Source organism: Hylobates moloch, unplaced genomic scaffold (assembly GCF_009828535.3).
Source record: "Hylobates moloch isolate HMO894 unplaced genomic scaffold, HMol_V3 SCAFFOLD_10, whole genome shotgun sequence".
Lineage (NCBI taxonomy): Eukaryota > Metazoa > Chordata > Mammalia > Primates > Hylobatidae > Hylobates > Hylobates moloch.
Window position 1 is genome coordinate 98,972,402 of NW_026652285.1, and position 26,303 is coordinate 98,998,704.

A 26,303-nucleotide genomic window follows, 5' to 3' on the forward strand; every position below is an offset into this window, starting at 1 on the left:
GTGTGCCACCACGCCCGGCTAACTTTGTATTTTTAGTAGAGACAGGGTTTCACCATGTTGGCCAGGCTGGTCTGGAACTCCTGACTTCGAGTGATCCACGTGCCTCAGCCTCCCAAAGTGCTGGGATAAAAGACGTGAGCCACTGTGCCCGGCCCCACTGTTACTTTTATTACTACCTAGACTAGACTTGTTGAAATCTTATAATTAGCTTCTACTTCAGACTTTCTCCTGCTTTAGTCCTTCAGCAGATCAACCTTCCTTAACCGTGCCTCACAACACGTCACTTAAAGTTTTCAGTGCTGCCCCAATGCAGACGTCTCATTCGGCTTTTTCTAGATTTATCTCCCATCACTTATTGTCACTGGTAGAAGGAAGCACAAGTAATGATGTGTGTGTCACCAGGGTTAGTCTTAAGTGGAAGAGACCCAAGGGAGATCTGAAATGGCTTTCTGATGGTAATTTCACCATAATCTAAGATCTTGCCGCTAGTGTGATTGGACCAATAACTCAGTTTCTTCAACATATCATACTTATGATGTACCAAACCCGTAAGAGATTAAAGTGTGTAAACCAGAATGTCATGTGATTTATAATTTTTCTTTCTATGTTAATAAATGAGATTGGCTTGTAGGGTTCTTTTGTTGGCCAATTTTGATACCAGAGTTTTGTATAAAATTTATGAATTTTCTCCTACCCTATTGCCTTGTCCTCTTCTCCCCCCTACTTTTTTTTTTTTTTTTTTTTGAGACGGAGTCTCGCTCTGTCACCCAGGCTGGAGTGCAGTGGCGCGATCTCGGCTCACTGCAAGCTCCGCCTCCTGGGTTCACGCCATTCTCCTGCCTCAGCCTCTCCGAGTAGCTGGGACTACAGGCGCCCGCCACCACGCCCGGCTAATTTTTTGTATTTTTAGTAGAGACGGGGTTTCACCGTGGTCTCGATCTCCTGACCTCGTGATCCGCCCGCCTCGGCCTCCCAAAGTGCTGGGATTACAAGCGTGAGCCACCGCGCCCGGCCGTCCCCCCTACTTTTAACATTTCTAGTTTTATCATATTGTGTAATCCATTGTATAGTCACATGTAATCAAATGTGCCCTGTGCATTTCTGCTTTGGGGAATTTATTGATGTTCTCTGTAGCCACATATATTATCATTTTTGTAAATGTCCTACAGACATTAGAAAAGGAGTATTATTTGTAGAGTATATAGGTATTGCATTAAATTAGCTTTATTGATAGCTGTCTAAACCTATAGATTCTTATCCTTTGCCTACTTGATTTATTAAGAATTAAAGAGGGATACTTGTATTTCCTGCTACAATTACATTTCTGTTACTGTTGCCTTATTTTCTAATATTGTACTCTGACACATAAAAGTTCACAGAGTAAACTTCATTGTGAATTATAGGTTTCATCAGTTAACAATAAACTTTCATCCTAGCTGATGATTTTTACATTGAAATTTACTTTGATATTAGTATTGTGTTGCTTGACTTTTGTTTTCATGTGACTTTTTTTTTTTTTTTTTAAACTTTTGACCTTTATGGTGATACATTCTTTCAACTTTTCTATGTCTGAAAAAGTATTTTGGGCTGGGCGCAGTGGCTCATGCCTGTAATCCCAACACTTTGGGAGGCTGAGGTGGGCAGATCACGAGGTCAGGAGATCGAGACCATCCTGGCTAACATGGTGAAACCCTGTCTCTACTAAAAATTCAAAAAATTAGCCGGGCATGGTGGTGGGCACCCGTAGTCCCAGCTACTTGGGAGGCTGAGGCAGGAGAATGGCGTGAACACAGGAGGCAGAGCTTGCAGTGAGCTGAGATCTCACCACTGCGCTCCAGCCTGGGCAACAGAGTGAGACTCTGTCTAAAAAAAAAAAAGAAAGAAAGAAAGAAAAAAAGGCCGGGCACGGTGGCTCAAGCCTGTAATCCCAGCACTTTGGGAGGCCGAGGCGGGTGGATCACGAGGTCAGGAGATCGAGACCATCCTGGCTAACACGGTGAAACCCCGTCTCTACTAAAAAAAATACAAAAAAATTAGCCGGGCGTGTTGGTGGGCGCCTGTGGTCCCAGCTACTCGGGAGGCTGAGGCAGGAGAATGGCGTGAATCCAGGAGGTGGAGGTTGCGGTGAGCCGAGATTGCGCCACCGCACTCCAGCCTGGGGGACAGAGAAAGACTCCGTCTCAAAAAAAAAAAAAAAAAAAAGAAAGAAAAAAAGTATTTTGCCTTCATTTTGAAGATATTTTTATGGGTATAGAATTCTAAGTTGACAGGCCTTTCCGCCCCTCCCCCACCTTAATTTCAGTATTTTTAAATGGTCTCCTGTCTCCTGGGTTGCATTGCTTCTGAGGTTCTCTGTACACAAGGGGCCTTTTTTTGTCTGGCTGCTTTTAAGATTTTCTTCACTGATTTTAAATGATTTGATTATGATGTGCCTTGCTGTAGTTTTTTTCATGTTTCTTGTGCTTGGAGTTTGTTGAGCTGCTTAGGTCTGAATTCGTAGTTTTCATCAAATTTGAAAAAGTTTTGGCTGTTTTTTTCACATATGTATAAAATGTGTGTGTGTGTATTGTTTATATATATATAGTTTTCAGTATATAAAACAGTATATATATATAGTTTTCATGTGTCTCATAGCTTATCACATAAAATTTTTTGCCTTCCCCATGACAATCATGTCTACATTAGGTATCTGGAAGTTGTCTCACAGCTCACTGATACTCTCTTCCCTTTTTATTTGCCTTTTTTTCCTCTGTATGTTTTATTTTGTGTAAGTTTTTGTTGCCATGTTTTCAAGCTCACTAATGTTCTGCAGTGTCAATTCTGTTGTTATTCTCATCCCAATGTATGTTTGTTTTTTAAATCTCTAGTTGTTTTATTTGGGTCTCTCTCTCTTTTTTTTTTTTTTTCCAATACTTTCCCTGTCTCTACCTAACATGCTTAATCTTTCCTCTCCTTTCTTGAAAATACAGAATATAGAATTGTCTACCAGTTGTATAAATTTCCTGTCATTTCTGGATCTGTTTCTGTTGATCGATTCCTACCCCCACCTCAGTATCCTGGATTATATTTTCCTAGTTCTTGGCATGCCTGGTGATTTTTAAATTTGATGTCAGATATGAGTTTTACCTTGTTCGGTGCTGGATATTTTTGTATTATGTAAATGTTCTCAAGTTTCATTCTGGAACATAATTAAGTTGGAAACAGTTTGATCCTTCTGAGGCTTGTTTTTAAGCTTTGTTTGGCAGGACCAGTACTGCATTTTGTCTGGAATTAATTTGTCCCCACTACTGAGGTAAGGCTTTTCTGAATACTCAAGGTTTTCCACTCAGGGCAGTTTTCTTCAATTAAATTTATTTTTTATTATTTCACGTTCTCTGGTTCTTTCTCTCAAGGACATTAACGGGCTGTACATTGATCTCTCTTCTCTGTTCTCCTGCTTTATCATCTTCTCTCTCGCTGTTTTCATTTTCCTGTGTTTTAGTAGAAGGTCCCCAAAGTGCCTTCCACATTATCGATTCCATTTTTTTTACTGTTGTAATTCTGCTTTTTATCGCCTGTGTAAATTTCTGCTCTATATTAGTTTCCTGATATCCTATCGTTAATTCAGTCTGCCCTTTTTTTTCATATCATTCTACTGTTTTGTCTCATCTTCCTTATACTTTATTCAGAGACTGTGGTTTCATGAAGTTTGTGAAAAACATTTTAAAAATTGTTTAAAATGTACTCTTTGTCTATTTCTTGCCATTTTTTCTTTTTGATATTCTGGAATATATCCACAGACCCGTGTTGGTTTTATTTTGTTTAATTTTTGAGAGGGAAACATTCTGTTCAGGTCTGAAATTTGCTTTTGGGTCCCTTGCTGTATACCTGAATATTGTTAGAATCAGCTCTTAGTTCTTAAGCTAGATGTAGGGCTGAACCACATTGACATCTGGGATCAGTTGAGTAGGGCTGGAGGGGTAGGCCTTAGGCATCAGGGGAGCTTGAGCTCTGTGTACTTTCTTTGCAGTTGGTGAAATTGGGATACTAGGACCCTCTGTTGTCTTTGGCCCAACTGGCAAATGATGGCTATGCCTTTACCTCCTTCCTGGGGCTACCAAGCCCCACCCCCTTATGTTAATATTTTTTCCTTCTGCCAAGGCAATGTGCAACCTTTGGTATCCTAATACCACCCACCTCTGAGTTTTGCCAGTCTGCAGGACCTGTCTGTCCTTGGCTTTTAGCTCTGGGACTCCAAGTGAAAGTGTTACTGATCCTGTCAGAATTGCCTGGAATAGGAAGTGGAGTTTCAGGCCAGTGTTTCCCTTCAACTTGGCCCCATTTCCACTATTTTTTTTTTTTTTTTGAGACAGAGTCTTTCTCTGTCACCCAGGCTGGAGTGCAGTGGTGGCAGTCACAGCTCACTGCAGCCTTGACCTCCCCTGCTCAAGAGATTTCCCCTCTTCAGCCTCCTGAGTAGCTAGGATGTCAGGTGCATGCCACCATGCCTGGCTAATTTTTGTATATTTGTAGAGATGGGGTCTTGCTATGTTGCCCAGGCTGGTCTTGAATTCCTGGGCTCAAGTGATCTGCCCACCTCAGCCTCCCAAAGTGCTGGGATTACAGGCATGAGCCACCATGCCAGGCTGTACTGTGACATTTCTTGATTGTCTTTGAAGTCCCCCATAATACACTGAATATAATGTTCCAAGAAGTTTTTTTTTTTTTTTTTTTTTGAGACAGAGTCTCGCTCTGTTGCCCAGGCTGGAGTGCAGTGGCGCGATCACAGCTCCCTGCAAGCTCTGCCTCCCAGGTTCATGCCATTCTCCTGCCTCAGCCTCCTGAGTAGCTGGGACTGCAGGTGCCTGCCACCATGCCCGGCTAATTATTTTGTATTTTTAGTAGAGACGGGGTTTCACCATGTTAGTCAGGATGGTCTCGATCTCCTGACCTTGTGATCCACCTGCCTCGGCCTCCCAAAGTGCTGGGGTTACAGGCGTGAGCCACTGCGCCGGCCCCATGAGGTTTTTTAGTGAGCTAATTAATTACTTCTATGACATCATCTAAATAACCGAAACAACAGCTATACTCTCAGTATAGGTCACAATTGCTTATGAGTTTGTAATAGAAAAACCTGTAGAAGTTTAACATGTTGCAGGTCAGAGAATATGGAGAAATGCCATATTCACCCAAAGTTAAAGGCAAGGATTTTTGATAGGGCTTGGTATGAATCTGTGTATTGCTTTGGGTAGTATTGTTGTCTTAACAATATTATGTCTTCCAATCCATAAACAACATGGGATATCTATTTATTTGTGCCTTTAATTTATTTCAGCAGTGTTTTGTAGTTTTTTTCTTTTTTCCTTTTTGGACAGAATCTCCCTCTGTCACCCAGGCTGGACTACAGTGGTGGGATCAGAGCTCACTTTAGCCTAAAACTCTTGGGCTCAAATGATCCTCTTGCCTCAGTCTCCCAAGTAGCTGGGACTACAGCTGTGCACCACTATGCCTGGCTAATTAAAAAATATATATATATATATTTAGAAACAAGGTCTTGCTGTGTCATCCAGGCTGGACTCAAACTTCTGGCCTCAAGTGATCCTCCCAAGTAGCTGGGATTGCAGATGAGAGCCACCACACATGGCCGTTGTGTAGAGACAGGGTTTTACCATACTGCCCAGACTGGTCTCAAACTCCTGAGCCCAAGCAATCCGCCCACCTCAGCCTCCCAAAGTGCTAGGGTTACAGGCATGAGCCACCATGCCCAGCTTCTTGAGTGTTTTTGTCACAAAAGGGTGCTGAATTTTGTCAGATGCTTTTTCTGTATCAGTTGAGATGATATGTGTTTTATGTGTTTTTTTCCCCTTCATTCTGTTAATGTGCTGTGTTACATTGATTGATTTCATATGTTGAACTATCCTTGCATTCCAGGAAGAAATCCCACTTGCTGGTGGTGTATAATTCTTTTAATATGCTGCTTAATTTGGTTTGGTAGTATTTTGTTGATACTTACTCCAGTGTTCATAAGGGATTTTGGTCTATAGTTTTTGTATAGTGTTTTTGTCTGGCTTTCATATCAGAGGGCACACCTGACCTAATAGAATGAGTTAGGAAGTAGTCCCTCCCCTTCAGTGTTTTAGAAAAGTTTGAGAAGGATTGGTGTTGATTCTTCTTTAAATGTTTGTTATAATTTACCAGCGAAGCCATCAGGTTAGGATCTTTTCTTTATTGAGTCAATGTCCTTGATAGTTATAGTTCTTTAAGGGTATTGTTTAATTTCCACATATTTATCATATATTTATTAGCTTTTCAGTTTTCTCTCTTGATTGCTACATTCATTTCATTGTGGTTAGAAAAATACTTTGTATTTTTAAAAAGACTCAGTCCTGTTAAGTGTATTAAGACTTGTTTATGGTCTAACATATGATCTATCCTGGAGAATGTCCTATGTGCACTTGGTGAGAATGTCCTGTGTGCACTTGGTGGCTGACGCATCCTATACAGGCATACCTCATTTTGTGCTTCACGGATATTGCATTTTTTTTTTTTTTTTTTTACAAATAGATAGTCTGTGACAGCCCTGCATTAAGGAAGTCTATCAGCATCATTTTTCCTGTTGCACATGTTTATTTTGTGTTTCTGTGTCATATTTTGGCAGTTCTTGCAATATTTCAAACCTTTTCATTATTATTATATCTGTTATGGTGATCTTTGATCAGTAATTTTTTGATGTTACTATTGTAATTGTTTTGAGGCACTACAGACCACACCCATAAGGGACAGCAAACTTAGTCAATAAATGTGTGTTCTGACTACTCCACTGACTGACCATTCCCCCATCTTTCCCCCTGTTCAGGCCTCCCTATTACCTGATACACAACCACTTGAAATTAGGCCAATTAATAAACCTACAATGGCCTGGTGTTTAAGTGAAGGGAAGAGTCATATGCTTCTTACTTGAAATCAAAAGCTAGAAATGACTAAGCTTAGTGAGGAAGGCATATCAAAAGCAAACATAAGCCAAAAGTTAGACTTCTTGCTCTAAACAGCCAAATTGTGAATGCAAAGGAAAAGTTCTTGAAGGAAATTGAAAGTGCTACTCTAATGAACACATGAATGATAAGAAAGTGGCAGCCTTAGTGCTGATATGGAGAAAGTTTTAGTGATCTGGATGGAAGATCATACCAACCACAGCATTCTTTTAAGCCAAAGCAGTCAGAAGAAGACCCTAACTCTCTTCATTTCTCTGAAGGCTGTGAGAGAGGTGAGGAAACTGCAGAAGAAAAGTTTGAAGCTAGCAGAGGTTGGTTTATGAGGTTGAAGGAAAGAAGTGTCTCCATAATGTAAAAGTGCAAGGTGAAGCAGCAAGTGCTAATGTAGAAACTGTAGCAAGCTATCTAGAAAATCTAGCTAAGATAATTGGTAAAGATGGCTGCACTAAGCCACAGATTTTCAATGTAGATGAAAAAGCCTTCTGTTGGAAGGAGATGCCATCTATGACTTCCATAGCTAGAGAGGAGAAGACAATGCCTGGCTTCAAAAGACAGGCTATAACTCTCTCGTTAGGGGCTAATGCAGCTAGTAACTTTAAGTTGAGGCCACTGCTCAGGTACCATTCCCACAATCCTAGGGCCCTTAAGAATTATGCTAAGTATACTCTGCCTGTGCTCTATAGATGGCACAGTGAAAGCTTGGAGACAGCCTGTTTACAGAATGCTTTACTGAATATTTTAAGCCCACTGTTGAGACCTACTGCTCAGAAAAAGATTCTTTACAAAGCATTACTGCTCATTGAGAAGGCACTTGGTCACCCAAGAGCTCTGATGGAGATACACAAGGACATTAGTATTGTTTTCATGCCTGTTAATACAACATCCATTCTGCAGCCCGTGGACCAAGGAGTAATTTCAATTTTCAAGTCTTATTATTTAAGAAATACATTTTGAGCCAGGTGCAGCAGCTCACACCTGTAATCCTAGCACTTTGGGAGGCCAAGGCAGGCAGATTACTTAAGCCTAGGGGTCCAAGACCAACCAGAGCAGCATGCAAAACCCTATCTATACCAAAAATGCAAAAAATTAGTGAAGCATGGTATCAGGCACTTGTAGTCCCACCTACCCAGGAGGCAGAGGTGGGAGGATCACGTGAGCCAGAGAGTCGAGGCTGCAGTGAGCCACAGTCGCACCACTGCACTCCAGCCTGGGAGACAAAGTGAGACCCCCATCTCAAAAAAAAAAAAAAAAAAAAAAAAAAAAAAAGGATATTTTGTAAGACTATAGCTGCTATTGAGAGTGATTCCTCTGACACTCTGGTGGATCTCTGGGCAAAGTAAATTGAAAATGTTTTGGAGGCAGCGCGGTAGCTCACACCTGTAACTCCCAGCACTTTGAGTGGCCAAGGTGGGTGAATCACTTGAGGTCAGGAGTTTGAAACCAGCCTAGCCAACATGGTGAAACCCTGTCTCTACTAAAAAAAAATACAAAAATTAGTGTGGTGGCATGGTGTCACATGCCTGTAATCCCAGCAACTTAGGAGGCTGAGGCAGGAGAATTGCTTGAAGGTGGGAGGCAGAGGTTGCAGTGAGCTGGGATCGCACCACTGCACTCCAGCCTGGGCAACAGAGCAAGACTCTGTCTTTAAAAAAGAAAAGAAAGAGAAAAAGAAACACAAACAAAATGTTTTGGAAAGGATTCACTATTCTAGATGCCATTAAGAACATTCTTGGGCCGGGCACGGTGGCTCACACCTGTAATCCCAGCACTTTGGGAGGCCGAGGCGGGTGGATCATGAGGTCAGGAGATGGAGACCATCCTGGCTAACACGGTGAAACCCCATCTCTACTAAAAATAAAATTAGCCGGGCGTGGTGGCATGCACCTGTAGTCCCAGCTACTCGGGAGGCTGAGGCAGGAGAATGGCATGAACCCAGGAGGCGGAGCTTGCAGTGAGCCGAGATAGTGCCACTGCACTCCAGTCTGGGTGACAGAGCAAGACTCCGTCCCAAAAAAAAAAAAAAAATTCGTGATTGGTGGGAGGAAATCAAAATATTAGCCTTAACAGAAGTTGATTCCAACCCTCATGGATGACTTTGAGGGGCTCAAGACTTAAGTGGAGGAATTAATTGGAGATGTAGTGGAAATAGCAAGAGAAATAGAATTAGAAGTGGAGCCCGAAGATGGGACTAAATTATTGCAAAGGCATGATAAAACTTGAGTGGATGAGAAGTTGCTGCTTAGGGATGAGCAAAGAAAATGATTTCTTGAAATGGACTCTACTCCTGGTGAAGATAGCGTGAACATTATTGACAACAAAGGATTTAGAGTAAGCTTTTCTTTTGTTTTGTTTTTGTTTTTGTTTTTTTTTTGAGACGGAGTCCCGCTCTGTCGCCCAGGCTGGAGTGCAGTGGCGCAATCTCGGCTCACTGCAAGCTCCGCCTCCCGGGTTCACGCCATTCTCCTGCCTCAGCCTCTCCGAGTAGCTGGGACTACAGGTGCCCGCCACCACGCCCAGCTAATTTTTTGTATTTTTAGTAGAGACGGGGTTTCACCGTGTTAGCCAGGATGGTCTCGATCTCCTGACCTCGTGATCCGCCTGCCTCGGCCTCCCAAAGTGCTGGGATTACAAGCGTGAGCCACCGCGCCCGGCCTAGAGTAAGCTTTTCTAACCTGTGGCCCAGGACGGCTTTGAATGTGACCCAACACAAATTCATAACCTTTCCTAAAACATGAGTTTTTTTTTTTTTTTTTTTTTTTTTTTTTGCGAGACGGAGTTTCTCTTTTGTCGCCCAGGCTAGAGTGCAATGGCACTATCTTGGCTCACTGCAACCTCTATCTCCCGGGTTCAAGCAATTCTCCTACCTCAGCCTCCCAGTACAGTCGCCCACCACCACACCTGGCTAATTTTTGTATTTTTAGTAGAGACAGGGTTTCACCATGTTGACCAGGCTGGTCTCGAACTCCTGACCTCAGCTGCTCGCCCACCTGGGCCTCCCAAAATGCTGGGATTACAGGCGTGAGCCACCATGCCCGGCCAATATACATATATATATATATATATATATTTTTTTTTTTTTTAAAGCTTATCTGCTATGGTTAGTGTTAGTGTGTTTTATGTGCAGTCCAATTCTTCCACTGTGGCTCAGAGAAGCCAAAAAATTGGACACCCCTGATTTAGAATATAAACTTTATTGCTAAAGCATCAGCAGGATTTAAAAAGATTGACTCAAATTTTGTGAAAGAAGTTCTGTGGGCAAAATGTTATCAAACAGCATTGCATGCTACAGAGAAATCTTTTGTGAAAGAATCAATTGATGTGGCAAACTTCAGTGTTGTCTTATTTTAAGAAATTGGCAGGCCAGGCACGGTGGCTCATGCTTATAGTTCCAGCAGTTTGGCAGGCTGAGGCAGGCGGATTGCTTGAGCCCAGGAGCTCAAGACCATCCTGGGCAATATGGTGAGACCCTGTCTACAAAAAATACAAAAATTAGCTGAACATGGTGATGCATGCCTGTAGTCCAGCTCCTTGGGAGGCTGAGGCAGGAGAATTGCTTGAGCCCAGGAGGTCAAGGCTGCAGTGAGCCGTGATCACATCACTGCATTTCATCCTGGGCAACAGAGCGAGACCCTATCTTGGGAAACAAAAAAGAAAGAAAGAAATTGCTACAGCCACCCTACCCTTCAGCAGTCACCACCCTGATCAGTCAGCAGCCATCCACTCAAGGTAGGACCCTCTACCAGCAAAGGGATTACAACTGGCTGAAGGCTCAGATGATTGTTAGCATTTTCTAGCAATAAAGTATTTTTAAATGAAGGTGAGTACATTTTTTTTTTTAGACATAATGCTATTGCACACTTAATAGACTACAGTATGGTGTAAGCATTACTTTTATATGCACTGGGATACCAAAATTTATGTGGCTCACTTTATTATGCTCTTTGCTTTATTGTGGTGTTCTTGAACTGAACCGACAATATCTCTGAGGTATGCCTGTATATGTCTTTATAGCAGGCTTAACTGGTTTATAATGTTGTTCAAGTCTTCTATTTCCTTATAGATCTTCTGTCTGCTTTTTTCTGTCAATTCTTGAAAGTGGGGTATTGGAGTCTCCACCTATTATTATAGAACTGTCTATTTCTTCCTTCAATTTTATCTACTTCGTATATTTTAGAGTTATGTTGTTAGGTGTGTATATGTTTATAATTGTTATATTTTCTTGATAGATTGAACCTGTTTACTCAACATATAATTCTTTGTCTTTTGTAACCTTTTTTGACTTAAAATCGATCATTTCTAATAATATAGCCATCTCAGGCCATTTTCTGTTGCGTTTACCTGGAATATCTTTTTTCATCCTTTTACTTTCAGCCTCTTTGTGTCATTATATCTAAAGTGAGTCTCATGCTCATCTCGGCAGCACATACACTAAAGTGAGAGTCTCTTGTAGACTGCATGTAGATGAGTCATTTTTTAATCCAGTTACTGACAAGGAAAGATTCACTTTACAATTTAGCTATTTGTTTTCTGTATGTCTTACATGTTTTTTATTCCTCAATTCTTCCATTGTTGCCCCCATCCTACTTTTTATTATTTAGGGGTTTTGGGTTTGTTTGGCAGTAAACCGTTTTGATTCTCTTCTTTTTGTGTATGTTTTTAGTTATTTTCTTAGTAGTTACTTTGGGGTTTGCAATTATCATTTTAAACTTTTAACAACTTAACTTGAATAGTACCAACTTAGGTTTAGTACAGTCACAGCAAAGTATATCTCCTGTCCCTTCACCTTCATGTTGTCATTGTCACTGATTATATCTTTATATATTGTATAGTATGTATATTAACATAAATTTATAATTATTGTTTTATGCATTCATTAGTCTTTTAAATCATATAGAAACAAAAGAATTATAAACCAAAAGTACAACAATGATGGCTTTTTTTTTTTTTTTTGAGACGGAGTCTCACTCTGTTGCCCAGACTGGAGTGCAGTGGCGTGATCTCTGCTCACTGCAACCTCCACCTCCTGGGTTCGAGTGATTCTACTGCCTCAGCCACCCGAGTAACTGGGATTACAGGTGCGTACCACCACGCCTGGCTAATTTTTGTTTTTTCAGTAGAAATGGGGTTTCACCATGTTGACCAGGCTGATCACAACTTCTGACTCAAATGATCCACCTGCCTTGGCCTTCCAGATTGCTGGGATTATAGGCATGAGCCACTGAGCCCAACCAGTGGTGACTTACATATTTACCTAAGTAGTTAACCTTTACCAGCGATCTTTGCTTTTTTATGTGGCTTTTAATTGTCTAGTGTTCTTTTATCTCAGCCTGAAGGACCCCTTTAGCATTTCTTGTAGAGCAAGTCTACAGGTAGTGAACATCCTTAGCTTTTGTTTCTCTGGGAATCTAAGTTTCTCCTTCATTCTTGAAAGGATACTTTTGCCAGATCTTAATTGACAGATTTCTTTTTTTAAGTGCTTTAAATAGATTGTCCTACTGCCTATGGCCTCCATATGGTTTCCGCTTATGGTTTCTGATGAAAAATTAGCTGTTAATTTTAGTGAGGATCTCTTTTACATGACTAGGAGCTTCTCTCTTGCAGCTTTCAAGATTCTCTTTGGCTTTGGCTGTTTCTACAATTTGAGTATAATGTGTCTTTATCCTGCCTAGAGTTTGTTGAGCTTCTTGGATGTGTAGATTCAAATCTTTTATCAGTTTTTAGAAGTGTTTGACCATTATATATTTCTTCAAATTGTTTTTCAACCCTTTTCTGTGCCTCTACTTCTGGAACTCCCATGATATGTATGATGGTGTCCCACAGGCACCTCAGGTTGTGTTCATTTTTCTTTTGTTGTTGTCGTTTTTGAGACAAGGTCTCACTCGGTCACCTAGGCTGGAGTATAGTGACGTGAACATGGCTCACTGCAGCCTCAACCTCCTGTACTCAAGCAATCCTCCCACCTCAGCCTCTTGTGTAGCTGGGACTATAGATGCATGCCACTATGCCTGGCTATTGTATTTTTGGTAGAGACAGGTTCTCACTATGTTGCCCAGGCTGGTCTTGAACTCCTGGGCTCAAGCGATCCTCCCACCTCAGCCTCCCAAAGTGCTGGGATTCCAGGCATGAGCGACTGTGCCCAGCCCATTTTTCTTTATTCTTCTTTCTTTCTACTCCTCAACTGGATTTTATTTACCTTATCCTTGAGTTTGTTGATTTTTTTTTTTTTTCCTTCTGCCTATTCAAGCATGCCATTAAACCCCCTCTTATGAACAGGTAATTTCAGCTTGTATTAGTTTGCCAGGGCTACCGTAACAAAATACTACAGGCTGGGTGGCTTAAGCAATGGAAATGTATTTTCTCACAGTTCTGGGAGTGGACAGTCTGCGATCAAGATATTAGCAGGTTTGGGTTCTTCTGTGGCCTTCGTCCTCAGCTTGCAGATGGCCTCCTTCTCACTGGGCCCATACAGAGTCTTTTCTTTGTGCTTGTGCATCCCTAGTGTCTCTGTGTGTGTCCAAATCTCACCTTATAGGGACACCCATCATACTGTGTTAGGGTGCATCTAAATGGCTTCATTTAGGTTAATCACCTCCTAAAGGCTCTATTTGTAAATATAGCCAGACTCTGAGGTACAGGGCATTACAGCTTCAGTGTGTGAACTGAGGGGCAGCAGGGGAAATGCAGTTCTGCCCGTAATGCATCGTTGCACTTTTCAGCTCCAGCTTTTTCCATTTGGTTCCTTTTTATAATGTCTTTCCCTTTTTTTTTTTTTTTTTTTTGAGATGGAGCATCACTCTGTTGCCCAGGCTGAAGTGCAGTGGCGCCATCTCGGCTCACTGCAACCTCCCGCCTCCCAGGCTCAAGCAATTCTCATGCCTCAGCCTCCTGGGTAGCTGGGACTACAGGCTCGTGCCACCATGCCCAGCCAATTTTTTTTTTTTTTTTTTTTTTTGAGACGAAGTTTCGCTCTTGTTGCCCAGGCTGGAGTGCAGTGGAGCGATCTTGGCTCACTGCAACCTCCACCTCCCGGGTTCGAGCAATTCTCTTGCCTCAGCCTCCCGAGTAGCTGGTATTACAGGCGCCCACCACCACGCCCAGCTTATTTTTGTATTTTCAGTAGAGATGGGGTTTTACCATGTTGAATACTGGTCTGGAACTCCTGACCTCAGGTGATCCACTCATCTCGGCCTCCCAAAGTTCTGGGATCACAGGCATGAGCCACCATGCCCGGCCCATGCCCAGCCAATTTTTATAATTTTTATAGAGATGGGGTTTCACTATGTTGGCTAGGCTGGTCTCGAACTCCTGACCTCAAGTGATCCACCCACCTTGACCTTCCAAAGTGCTGGGATTATAGGCATGAGCCACCACTCCTGGCCGCCCCCCGCTTTTTTTTTTTTTTTTTTTTTTTTCTTGAGACGGAGTCTCACTTTGTTTCCCAGGCTGGAGTGTGGTGACACGTTCTCAGCTCACTGCAAGCTCCACCTCCCGGGTTCATGCCATTCTCCCACCTCAGCCTCCCGGTAGCTGGGACTACAGGCGCCTGCCACCACGCCTGGCTAATTTTTTGTATTTTTTAGGAGAGACAGGGTTTCACCATGTTAGCCAGGAGGGTCTCGATCTCCTGACCTTGTGATCCTCCTGCCTCAGCCTCCCAAAGTGCTGGGATTACAGGCGTGAGCCACCGCGCCTGGCCTCCTGGCCCCTTTTTATAGTTTCTGTCTCCTTATTGACATTGTTCTCCTGATTTCCTTTACTTTATTCATCATTTTCTTTTGTTCTTTGAGCATATTTAAAACAGTGGATTTAACCTCTGCGACTTGTGATTCTAGTATTGGTATTTCCTCAGGGACAGTTTCTAATTCTTCTTCCTGTGAATGTACTGTGTGTTCCTTTTTCTTTGTATGCTTTTACTTTCTTGTTGAGAACTGGACATTTGGAGTATGATATTGTGGTAACTCTGGAAATCAGATTCTACGCCTCCTCAGGGATTGCTTTTGTGACTTGGTGAGGTTAGTTATCTGTTTGTACAATGACTTTTCCTATTTTGTAAAGTCTGTATTCCTTGTTGCATGTAGTTGCTCAAGTTTTTTTTTTCTCTTATCCATGAAGCCAGCCTGTGACCAGGTAGATTTCCTTAAATGTCTGGATCTGTGTGTGTGCGTGTATAGATGTAGGTGTAGGTGTTTTAAATCTTGTGATAGGTGCCACCAGGGAAACCACTGCAGCCTGAGGGGGCCAAAACAAAGCTGAGCGGATTTGCCAGACTGGCCAAAATGCACAACCGCACATTTTTGGAGGACAAGGTCCTTTCTCCACCCCCCTCCCCTTGCATGAGCCAGCTGCTGTGGGAACACAGGCCACCTTTCTGCAGGCTGTGTGTGGCAGGGCTGCGGAATGGGGATTTATGCACACTGATCTCTTCTGAACTTCAGCAGCCTCCCTTCATCCAGCACTCTCTTGGTTGCTGTGAGTGTCTGATCCGCTTCCAGAGTCCTGAAATCGTGATTTTGATCATTTTTTCAGCTTCGTGATTGTATTGGTGGAGGAACCAACCCATGGAGCTTCTGACTCCACCATTTTCCATAACCTCTCTTGTGGCATTTATTTTTTTAGAATTGATTTTAAATGTATTATTCTCAGTCATGTAGAATTCCACAGCAGAGGCCAGGCGAGGTGGCTCATGCCGGTAATTCCAGTGCTTTGGGAGACCGAGGTGGACGGATCACCTGAGGTCAGGAGTTGGAGATCAGCCTGACTAACATGGTGAAACCCCGTCTATACTAAAAAAAATACAAAATTAGCTGGGCATGGTGGCACATGCCTGTAATCCCAGCTACTTGGGAGGCTGAGGCAGGAGAATCAATCTCTTGAACCCAGGAGGCAGAGGTTGTGGTGAGCTGAGATCGCACCATTGCACTCCAGCCTGGGCAACAAGAGCGAAACTCTGTCTCAAAAAAAAAAAAAAAAAAAAAGAATTCCACAACAGATACTTGCACTTTATGAAGAAAGCATAGGTTATTTGACAAATAGTGTTAGAAAAATAGGCTAGCCATTTTGGAGGAAAAAAGGCTGGGTCCCAGCCTAACTCTTCATGCCAAAATAAACGCCCATGTATTAAAGATTTTATTATTTATTTATTTATATTTTTATTTTTTGAGACGGAGTCTGGCTCTGTCACCCAGGCTGGAGTGCAGTGGCGTGATCTCGGCTCACTGCAAGCTCCGCCTTCGGGTTCACACCATTCTCCTGTCTCAGCCTCCCGAGTAGCTGGGACTATAGGCACCCGCCACCGCGCCCGGCTAATTTTTTGTAGTTTTAGTAGAGACGGGGTTTCACTGTGTTAGCCAGGATGGTCTCGATCTCCTGACCTCACGATCCGCCCGCCTCGGCTTCCCAAAGTGCTGGGATTACAGGCGTGAGCCACTGTGCCCAGCCTTCATTTTTATTTTCAAAAATAATTTTGGGCCAGATGCAATGGCTTACACCTATAGTCCCAGCACTTTGGGAGGCCGAGGCGGGAGGATTGCTTGAGCCCAGGAGTTTCAGACCAGCCTGGGCAACACAGTGAGACCCCATTTCTAAAATAATAATAATAATAATAATAATAATTTTGGAGGTGTGAATGCCCTCCTATATCTGACACAAACCCTGGAGCAAAGAGTAAAAGCAAAGATTACTTATTTTATGTAAATTTCATCTTGGCAAAAAAATCTATAAAATCAGCTAACTGAAAAACAAATCGCAACATAGGATAAAGTTAACTTCCTGAATTTACAAAAAGCCCCACAGATCAATAAGATTAATTGCCCAATTTATTTGAATCAAGGATATGACTGATTTTATAAGAAAAAACCACAAATGACCAGTAAACTAAGTACAGAGTGCCAGCCTCATTCATAATTAAGGAAATGCAGATCAGAACAGGAATGAATCATGTCACTTAGGAGATAGGCAGACTTTATTTTTCTTCTTAAATGATATCCAATCTTGGTAAGAGTGTGTTAAGTAGACACCTTCATTGATTGTTGGTGAGGATGTGACTTGGTGCAGGCTTTCTGGCAAGTAGTTTGGTAATATGTATCAGAAAAATTTTTTAAAACATTAGCCAGGCATGGTGGCATGCCTATAGTCCCAGCTGCTTGAGAGGCTGAGGCAGAAGGATTGCTTGATGACCCAAGAGTTCAAGGCTATGTCAAATGCACAGCCCTTTAACCCAGCAATTCCACCGGTAGAAATTAAGCTATAAATATTTCCAAAGGTATGCAAGATAGTTATGCAAAAATATCTATTATAGCATTGCTTGTGATTTTAAAACCCCTGCCAACTGAAATTCTGTGAAAGGAGAACTGCTTAAATTACGATACATCCATATAATGGAAAGCTATGTGGCCATTAAACAGAATGAGTTAGCTCTTTTTGTGCTAATGTGGGAAGATCTCCAAGATATATTAAGTGACAAAAGCTAAGTGTAGAATAAAATGTAGGTAATGAACCCAGTTGAGTAGGGATTTTTAAAGGATGTATATGATTTATTCTGATATATGCACAGAGAAGTTTCTAGAAATATAAACAGGAGTTTAATGGTGATTTCCTTTGGGGGAGACTAGGAATAAATGATGGAGAGATTTTTTTTTACACCTTTCTACAAATTTTTTTTACATGTGCATGTGTTATCCCACACCCCCTTTTTCAAATAGCTAAAAACAAAATTCTACAGTGGTGAGATCTAGCAGAGAATCTGTTCACCCAGATGTAGTTTCCAGAATTTGCATACTTTTAGTCTATTCATTTATATAGTCAACTTTTCTTTTTGAAATGACGAATACCTAAATCATTTATTTCATGATCTATTTTTGTTTTAAATTACTATGAAATGTTTTAAGATGTATAAAATGACAAATTAATACTTCAGTCTAAAAAGACTGTCTTTTGAAATTATTAGTGCCTAATCTGGCATTTTTGGCATCTTAGAGGAGGCAGAGTGATGTGATAAGAAAAATCACATAGACTTTAGAGTCATCCAGACCTGGATTCACATCTCCACTTAATAAAAACTAGCTTTTAACCTTGGGAAAGTTAGCTGAACTTCAGACGATCAAGCCCTACATTTGCAGAGTAATTATAAAGATTAAGTGAAAAAAATGTATCAGTCCCTAGCATATCATAATTACTCAAGAAACCTTCATTTCTTCTCTTGTCATCTCTCCCTATCCCTCGAAGATGACTCAGTCTTTGTCTGGGTTGTCTCGCTCTTTTATATCACACTTAGAAAACTTGGGGCTGGGCGTGGTGGCTCACGCCTGTCATTCCAGCACTTTGGGAGGCCAGGCGGGCAGATCGCTTGAGTTCAGGAATTCGAGACCAGCCTGGACAACGTGGCAAAACCCTGTCTCTGCAAAAAATACAAAAATTAGCCAGATGTGGTGGTGCATGCCTGAAGTCCCAGCTACTCAGGAGGCTGAGATGGGAGGATCACCTGAGCCCAAGAGTTTGAGACTGCAGTGAGCTGTGATCATACCACTGTACTCCAGCCTGGGTGACAAGAGTGAGACCCTGTCTCAAAAAAAAACAAAAGAACACTTGGTGATTTAGCAATGTTTGGATATAGTATCAGAGCAAGGTGACATATAGCAGTGATAAATCGTTTGGGTGGTTTTTTTGCTTTAATTACAGAATTTTGGGGAATTACAGAGTATGGGCAGGATCTCTAGCACAGCTCATCTTGTGTGCTATCGTTAGGAATTGTTTCTAATGCTTGACTTACCCCACAGAATATATTTACAGTAGCAACACAGGCAATGCCTTATTCTTCGTTATAACTTTGTCTTCTGATCGACTCTGTTCAGTAGCAGGGACTTACTATCCTCTTTGGTCTATACCTCTTTACACAGTTTGGAGATCACCAGATAAGAAGCATACCTCACCTTGCAGTTTCATTCAGTTTCATATCCTCACAAGCTCTTAAAGGGCTAAAATTCTGGCAGCAGCTGGAGAAACTTGCATTGCTCAGGGCCTGAGTGACTGTGCCTCTTTAGTGCTGAAAGACCAAAGGTGCAATTGTCCTGTCCTCACTGTTCAAGCCCCCAGGTCCCTCACTCCCTGACTGTACTCTAGTCTAATGGTCTCCTTTCAGTTCCTTGCAATTGCCAAATGCATTCCTGCCTCAGAGCCTTTGCATATGCTTTTCCTTGTTCCCACCATTCTGTTCTCCCACCCTCACCACAACCTGTCAAATATCAGTTAAATCTGAGGCTTAAAAGTTCTATCATTTTGAGCTGGGCACAGTGGTGTATACCCATAGACCCAGCTACACAAGAGGCTGAGGTAAGAGGATCACCTGAGCCCAGGAGTTCGAGACTACAGTAGCTATGATGGTGCCACTACACTCCAGCCTGGGTAAAAGAGTGAGACCTCATCTCTTTAAAAAAAATTCTGCCAGGAGCAGTGTGGTTCATGCCTATAATCCCAACACTTTAGGAGGCTGAGGCAGGTGGATCACTTGAAGCCAGGAATTCAAGACGAACCTAGGCAAAAAGTGAGACCCCGTCTCTACAAAAAAAAAATAATAATAATTAATTTTTTAGAAAAACTAGCTGGGCAGCTGGGCGTGGTGGCTCACACCTGTGATCCCAGCACTTTGGGAGGCTGAGGTGGGCGGATCATGAGGTCAGGAGTTCGAGACCAGCCTGGCCAACATAGTGAAACCCCATCTCTACTAAAAATAAAAAAAAAATTAACCAGGTGTGGTGGCGGGCGCCTGTAATCCCAGCTACTTGGGAGGCTGAGGCAGGAGAATCGCTTGAAACTGGAAGGTGGAGGTGGCAGTGAACCGAGATCACACCATTGCACTCCAGCCTGCACAACAAGAGCGAAACTGTATCTCAAAAAAAAAAAAAAAAACTAGCTGGGCATAGTGGCATGTACATATAGTCCCAGCTACTCAGGAGGTTGAGGCAGGATGATTGCTTGATTACTCAAGAGTTCAAGGCTGCAGTGAACTATGATTGTGCCACTGCACTCCAGCCTGGGCAACAGAGCAAGACCCCATCTCATTTAAAAATATATATATTATTTGAATGGGTATCTTGTTTGTTTTAACTGTAAATATTTACAGTACTTGGTTTTACTTAGGAGATTTGTATAGCTTACAAATCTTGTCACTGTGGATTCAGTTCCCTTACCCACAGACACAGAGTCAGGAGTTCCACAAGGAGCGGTGGTGAGTCCTGCCTTTGGCAAACTCGCACCTGCAAGCTTTGCTTTAGGGATTGAATCCCTCACCCAGTGGGGCCATAGACTAGAGGACTTTGTGGAACTTTGGAACTTGTCTTAACGATGGAGGAGAGGATAAAATAAGTTTGTCTTTGGGCTGGAATTACTACTAATTTTTCTTTCTCTTGTAGCACTGAACAAGATTTGTGATGAAATGGAGCCTGGAACAAACTCTTTTCGGGTAGAATTTCCTGATTTTTCCAGCACCATTCTACAGAAACTGAACCAGCAGCGCCAGCAAGGACAATTATGTGACGTCTCCATTGTTGTCCAAGGCCACATTTTCCGGGCACACAAAGCCGTTCTTGCTGCCAGTTCACCCTACTTTTGTGACCAGGTACTCCTGAAAAACAGCAGGAGAATTGTTTTGCCTGATGTGATGAACCCAAGAGTATTTGAGAACATTCTCCTATCTAGTTATACAGGACGTCTAGTAATGCCCGCTCCAGAAATTGTTAGTTACTTGACAGCGGCAAGCTTCCTCCAGATGTGGCATGTGGTAGACAAATGCACTGAAGTTTTAGAGGGAAACCCTACAGTCCTTTGTCAGAAGCTAAATCATGGCAGTGACCACCAGTCACCAAGCAGCAGTAGTTATAATGGCCTGGTAGAGAGCTTTGAGCTGGGCTCTGGGGGTCATACTGATTTTCCCAAAGCCCAAGAACTGAGGGATGGTGAAAATGAAGAGGAGAGCACCAAAGACGAGCTGTCATCCCAGCTCACCGAGCATGAATACCTGCCCAGCAACTCGTCCACAGAGCATGACCGCCTGAGCACGGAAATGGCAAGCCAGGATGGGGAGGAGGGCGCCAGCGACAGTGCTGAGTTCCACTACACCCGGCCCATGTACAGCAAGCCCAGCATCATGGCTCACAAACGCTGGATCCACGTGAAGCCCGAGCGCTTAGAACAGGCTTGCGAGGGCATGGATGTGCACGCGACCTATGACGAGCACCAGGTCACAGAGTCCATCAACACCGTGCAGACAGAGCACACGGTCCAGCCTTCAGGAGTGGAGGAGGACTTCCATATTGGGGAAAAGAAAGTGGAAGCTGAGTTTGATGAACAGGCTGATGAAAGCAATTATGATGAGCAGGTGGATTTCTATGGCTCTTCCATGGAAGAGTTTTCTGGAGAGAGGTCAGATGGGAATCTAATTGGGCACAGACAGGAGGCTGCCCTCGCAGCAGGCTACAGTGAGAATATTGAAATGGTAACAGGGATTAAAGAAGAAGCTTCCCACTTAGGATTCTCAGCCACCGACAAGCTGTATCCTTGTCAGTGTGGGAAAAGTTTCACTCACAAGAGTCAGAGAGATCGGCACATGAGCATGCACCTTGGTCTTCGGCCTTACGGCTGTGGTGTCTGCGGTAAGAAATTCAAAATGAAGCACCATCTCGTGGGCCACATGAAAATTCACACGGGCATAAAGCCGTATGAGTGTAATATCTGTGCAAAGAGGTTTATGTGGAGGGACAGTTTCCACCGGCATGTGACTTCTTGTACCAAGTCCTACGAAGCTGCAAAGGCTGAGCAGAATACAACTGAGGCTAACTAAAAATAGGATCTGGCCCTTGAGTGGCATGCACAAAAATAAACTATGGTAATTAATGCAAATCTGGGCACAGATGATGCGTGCTACTTGCTATTATGAGAGAAGCTTAAAAAAAAAAAAAAGGAAGATATTTCTGAAAGACCAGCTCTAAGTAGGCCAATTAAAAAAATCTAATTCCTCAAATTTGTGTGTTCCAGTCCTGGCCTGGAATGGGTAATGGTGTGAGTTAACCCACCGCCCAGCTGGCAAGGGAAACCTTCTGACCGGTTGTGATTGAAACAGGTGGACAGAGACACCTGCACTTGGAACTGGACTCCACCCACCAGTTCCATTTCGGGTGGCAGCAGCTTTGGATCACTCATTATTACAAGGTCATGCTGAAATTTTATTTTGCTCTTGCTATAGATACTTAGGTAATGTGGATTTGTTTTGGTAGCTATTTCACTGAAGGAAGTGCTACTTATATAAAAGCTACAAATAATGTGATTCCTAGGATGAGAAATTGGTTAACAGAGCTCTGTTGCCTGGTTTTATTCTTTCTAAAGGATATTTTAACTAAAACTATGGAAATGCTAAGAGAGTGACTTTCTAAATATGAAACAGATAACTTACGGTACAAGGCTGATATAGTGCCCTTGTCAGTTTCTGTAAGATGCCACTACTGTCACAAGGTGTTTCAGACTCTTGATAAGGCAGTGTTTTGTATTTTAGTTCTAACATTGAGTTTGGACAGTTGTATCTAATTGTAATTCTCTAGGGTGCCAGAGATAGGTATTTCTCATTGGTTTGCTTTCCCAAATCCTGTTTGGTTAATTGTAGCCTCCATGCAGTGGGGTCTGCTCTGTGGCTGGTAGACACCAAGCTGCTGTGACTGACCACGGTACCACGGGCCGCCGCAGCCCCTGCTCTGTCTTAGATTATGGTGCTTTACAAAGAGGATGGTCCATGACCACATTTATTGAGAAGGAGCCACAAGTTGTGGCTGAGAGTTCCCTGTGAACTTGAGTAGTTCATAGAGTGCTAAGGTGACACTCTACCAACCAGAGTGAGAGGGCAGATAGGCAGGATTCTATGAGTGGTTATACTTAAGGGGGAAAACACTGCCCAAGAAGAATCTTGAAAATACACTCTTTCAAGGTGGGGGAGACACTCTTTAGAGGGTACACTGAGCTAATACTGCCAGTTCTTTATGAGCGCTGGAATGTGTTTGTAAAAGGAGTCCTAAGTTTAGCAAGGTAGTCTACAGAATCATGCTCCCACATTATAGATAAAGCTGCTTAAACTTACAAGTCCACAAAACTATGCCGACCAGAAAAAAAAATTAAAAAACAAGAAAAGCAACTATTCTGAGACCTTTTCTGCCCATCAGTTAGATGATTTAGGTTAAAAAGAAAGGTATATTACACATGCTTTTAAGCTGTGTAATACACCTGAGGTTATCACCAGGGTAGGACAGGGTGCTACTACTATGCCATCTTTTCCACAGTCGTACTGGGTTATTTACTTCTAAATAGAAACTTTTTTTCCTTAAAATAAAAATAATTTTTCTTGGATTTGGGGTGAAATTTTATTTGAAAAGTTTGGCTTTGCTGTAATGTAATAGACATTGCTGGCAATGGCCTATGATTCTCAAGCTCCTAACACCAGGGTGTTTACCTGTTGAACATTGTCTGGAAAGAGGAAAGAAAATACTTATTTACCAGTTAACTCTTGTAAGCAAGATTACAAACAGGGATTTATTCACAACACTGTATCATTCTCGATATATAAAAAGCACTTTGTATTTAAAACTTTATTATAAATATATATATATATATATAGTTTTTTTTTAAACCTAGAAACTAGATATTACCTCTTGGTTGTTTACCACATTAATAGCTTCTCTTAGTATTGAACCGTTACTGGTTAGCAGTCTTTTCTCTGTGTACCTGACACACGTATACAGAGGGGACTGTACAATCAAGCCTATTGTCTCCTTTTCTTTCACTCATGGTAGAGGCCAGTGGGTTTTAGGTATGATCCTAGCCATTATATTTGAGGAGAAATTGTTCTATTACTCCTACTAATTTCAGTACTAAGGTGGTGATGCCATTTTGTTCTGCCAAAAACTGATCACCCTCTCCCATGGTATTAGCAGAGCATTTTCTGCCTGTTTGGAAGGTTTGATGTCCTGTTTCTCATTGAAGACTGTTTACGTGATCATTAGGACGTTGCGGGAGAAGAGTCTGAGAGGTAAAAATACAGATATTCCGGGAGAGTCGTGGTCCTTCAGTTCTGCTGAAATCAGCATAGTGCCCTTGTCATGAGGAAGAGTTTCTGTTCAGCCAAGAGTGGTGGCACGCTTGGGTGGTAGTTTTGGAAGCAGTCAGTTGTGCTAGGACTTATTTAATATGTTGTGAAGAGAAGAGTGTCTTCTTGAAAGCCTTATGTGTCCATCAGCTACTAAATGTAGAACTTAAATAAGTTGCTCACATCTGTTCTTTTAAGTTTTTTGTGGTATTTGAGGTTTTGGCAAAAATTGGGATTTTTTTTATCGGGCAGCCAGAGCCTGTGAGGTGGTAGGGTATCTGAAATGCTGGCCATGTTCAGAGAGGCAGGAGAAGGGGATTGCTTTCATTTGAATATTAAAAGTGAATTTTTGTAAACTCTAGTTTTTACCTTTTTTTCATCCCCACCTTGGGTTGGAGGAATAGTCTCTTCTCTTCACCTCAATATAGCTTTAGAAAATCTTTATCTTTCCTAATGAGTTTGGAGAGTTGTGGGTAACATTGTTCAAACAGTCTTTCAGGGATCACGTCAGTGGCCTACAACCAAGCTATTTGTCCTCCACTTTGAGTCTTAACTGTGGTTTTTCTTCAATCCCCGTGGGAAAGGGCTTCAAGGCACCACCAGTGGTATTTAATATGCATACTTGGGGCCAGGCACGGTGGCTCACGCCTGTAATCCCAGCACTTTGGGAGGCCGAGATGAGTGGATCATCTGAGGTCAGGAGTTCGTGACCAGCCTGACCAACATAGTGAAACCCCATCTCTACTAAAAATACAAAAATTAGCCGGGCGTGGTGGTGCACACCTGTAATCCCAGCTACTCAGGAGGCTGAGGGAGGAGAATCACTTGAACCTGGGAGGCGGAGGTTGCAGTGAGCTGTGAGTGCACCACCACACTCCAGCCTGTGCGACAGAGCGAGACTCTGTCTCGAAAAAAAAAAAAAATCATACTTATACCACGCTTTTACCTTTAGATACACACATTACAGTAATCCACGTGGTGAAGTGCATGTCACCATTAACTAAGGAACAACTGCAGTAACTTACCCTGCAGGGCTGTAGGTTGCCTGCAGGCGCTCCAGGGCCCCAGCCTGTTGATTCCGATTTCTAAGTCTCATCTTCCTCTGGTCCCTTTTGGCCACTACTTTAAAAGCTTGCCCAAAAGGATCCCCTCCATTCTAGTGGGCATTTGCTGAACTAACCCGACCCTAAGGCTGGCTTCTAACCACCGGGGAAAGCTGCTTAGCCTCCAGGGCTCCCTCCTTGAGAGGCCCACACACCCCCAAGCTGCTGTGGAAGTGAATTTGAGACGGAGCAGAAGCTGCAAAGCCGTGCTTTCCCTGGGGAAGGGGATGTGCTGCGGCCTCCTGGGTGGGCGTGGAGAGGGCGCCATCACAACGAGTCCAGGTTTTTGCTTTTGGAAGGTCTCTGATAATTTAGAGATGCTGGAAACCAGCACCGTGTTATCCCCAATCCCTCCCGTGCCACCAGTTTTGTGATTTAGGTTGCTTTAGTGGATGACTAACTTTTGTTCAGTGAAACCAGGGTTTGTTTGGGGTTTTTTTCTTTGCTACTTACATATTTAAAGGTACAAGTTTCTTATTTCAAATCTCTACTGATAGTGCCCTATGGGAAGATGCTGGAACACATTTTGCAAATGTGACTTTTTTTTTTTTTTTTTTTTAATTTTTGCTTGAAGCCAGTGTCATGTTAGTTGCTGCTGCCTTCTTTCCTTTTATGAGGTTCCCAATGTTTCGTCGAGAAAAGTACTTTATTTATGCAAGTCAGGTGACTCTTAGGCCACAAAACCATTTGATGATAAACAGATTATCATTAGGTGCATATCTTATTGATATTTTGTGAAATGTTATGCCTATGTTGCAAAAGTTGAATAGTTTTGTCTTTATATATTGCTGTCTTCAGTGTACAGCATGGTTTTACTTAATTGAATGTTAATGTTTAATATTTTCTTCTTATAGAAGAGATCATGCCCTTTTGTATGACATGTTTTAATAAATGTTATCTGTCAACTTTGTAAAAGTTTTGTTTTTCACTATTAGTAGATGACCACATCTTGTTTGACTCTGGGTTTTGCCACCTGAGAATACAGTTATATGGTGGCGTTTTGGTAAGTAAATGCCAAATAATCTGATCCAATGGGCAGTGAGTGACTGCCAGGCAGGCATTTATAGTAATATTTTAGACCCCCACTGGCCCCATCAGGTACTTGGGGGT

At 42.4% G+C, this 26,303-nt stretch overlaps 1 protein-coding gene across 7 annotated transcripts in view; it reads left to right on the forward strand.

Moving 5' to 3' along the window:
* Positions 1-26,081, forward strand: part of ZBTB43 (zinc finger and BTB domain containing 43) — a 34,101-nt gene extending 8,020 nt beyond the window's left edge. For 5 of the 7 annotated variants that reach the window (XM_032165145.2, XM_032165142.2, XM_032165146.2 and 2 more), the window contains one exon: positions 20,378-26,081. In XM_032165145.2, coding sequence (XP_032021036.1) covers positions 20,401-21,804 — 1,404 coding nt within the window. In that variant the 5' untranslated portion in view covers positions 20,378-20,400 and the 3' untranslated portion in view covers positions 21,805-26,081. Of the gene's footprint in view, positions 1-16,520; positions 18,558-20,377 lie in introns of those variants that run through there. The other 2 variants (XM_058445270.1, XM_058445271.1) reach the window with 2 other exon arrangements.
* Positions 26,082-26,303: the final 222 nt, after the last annotated feature.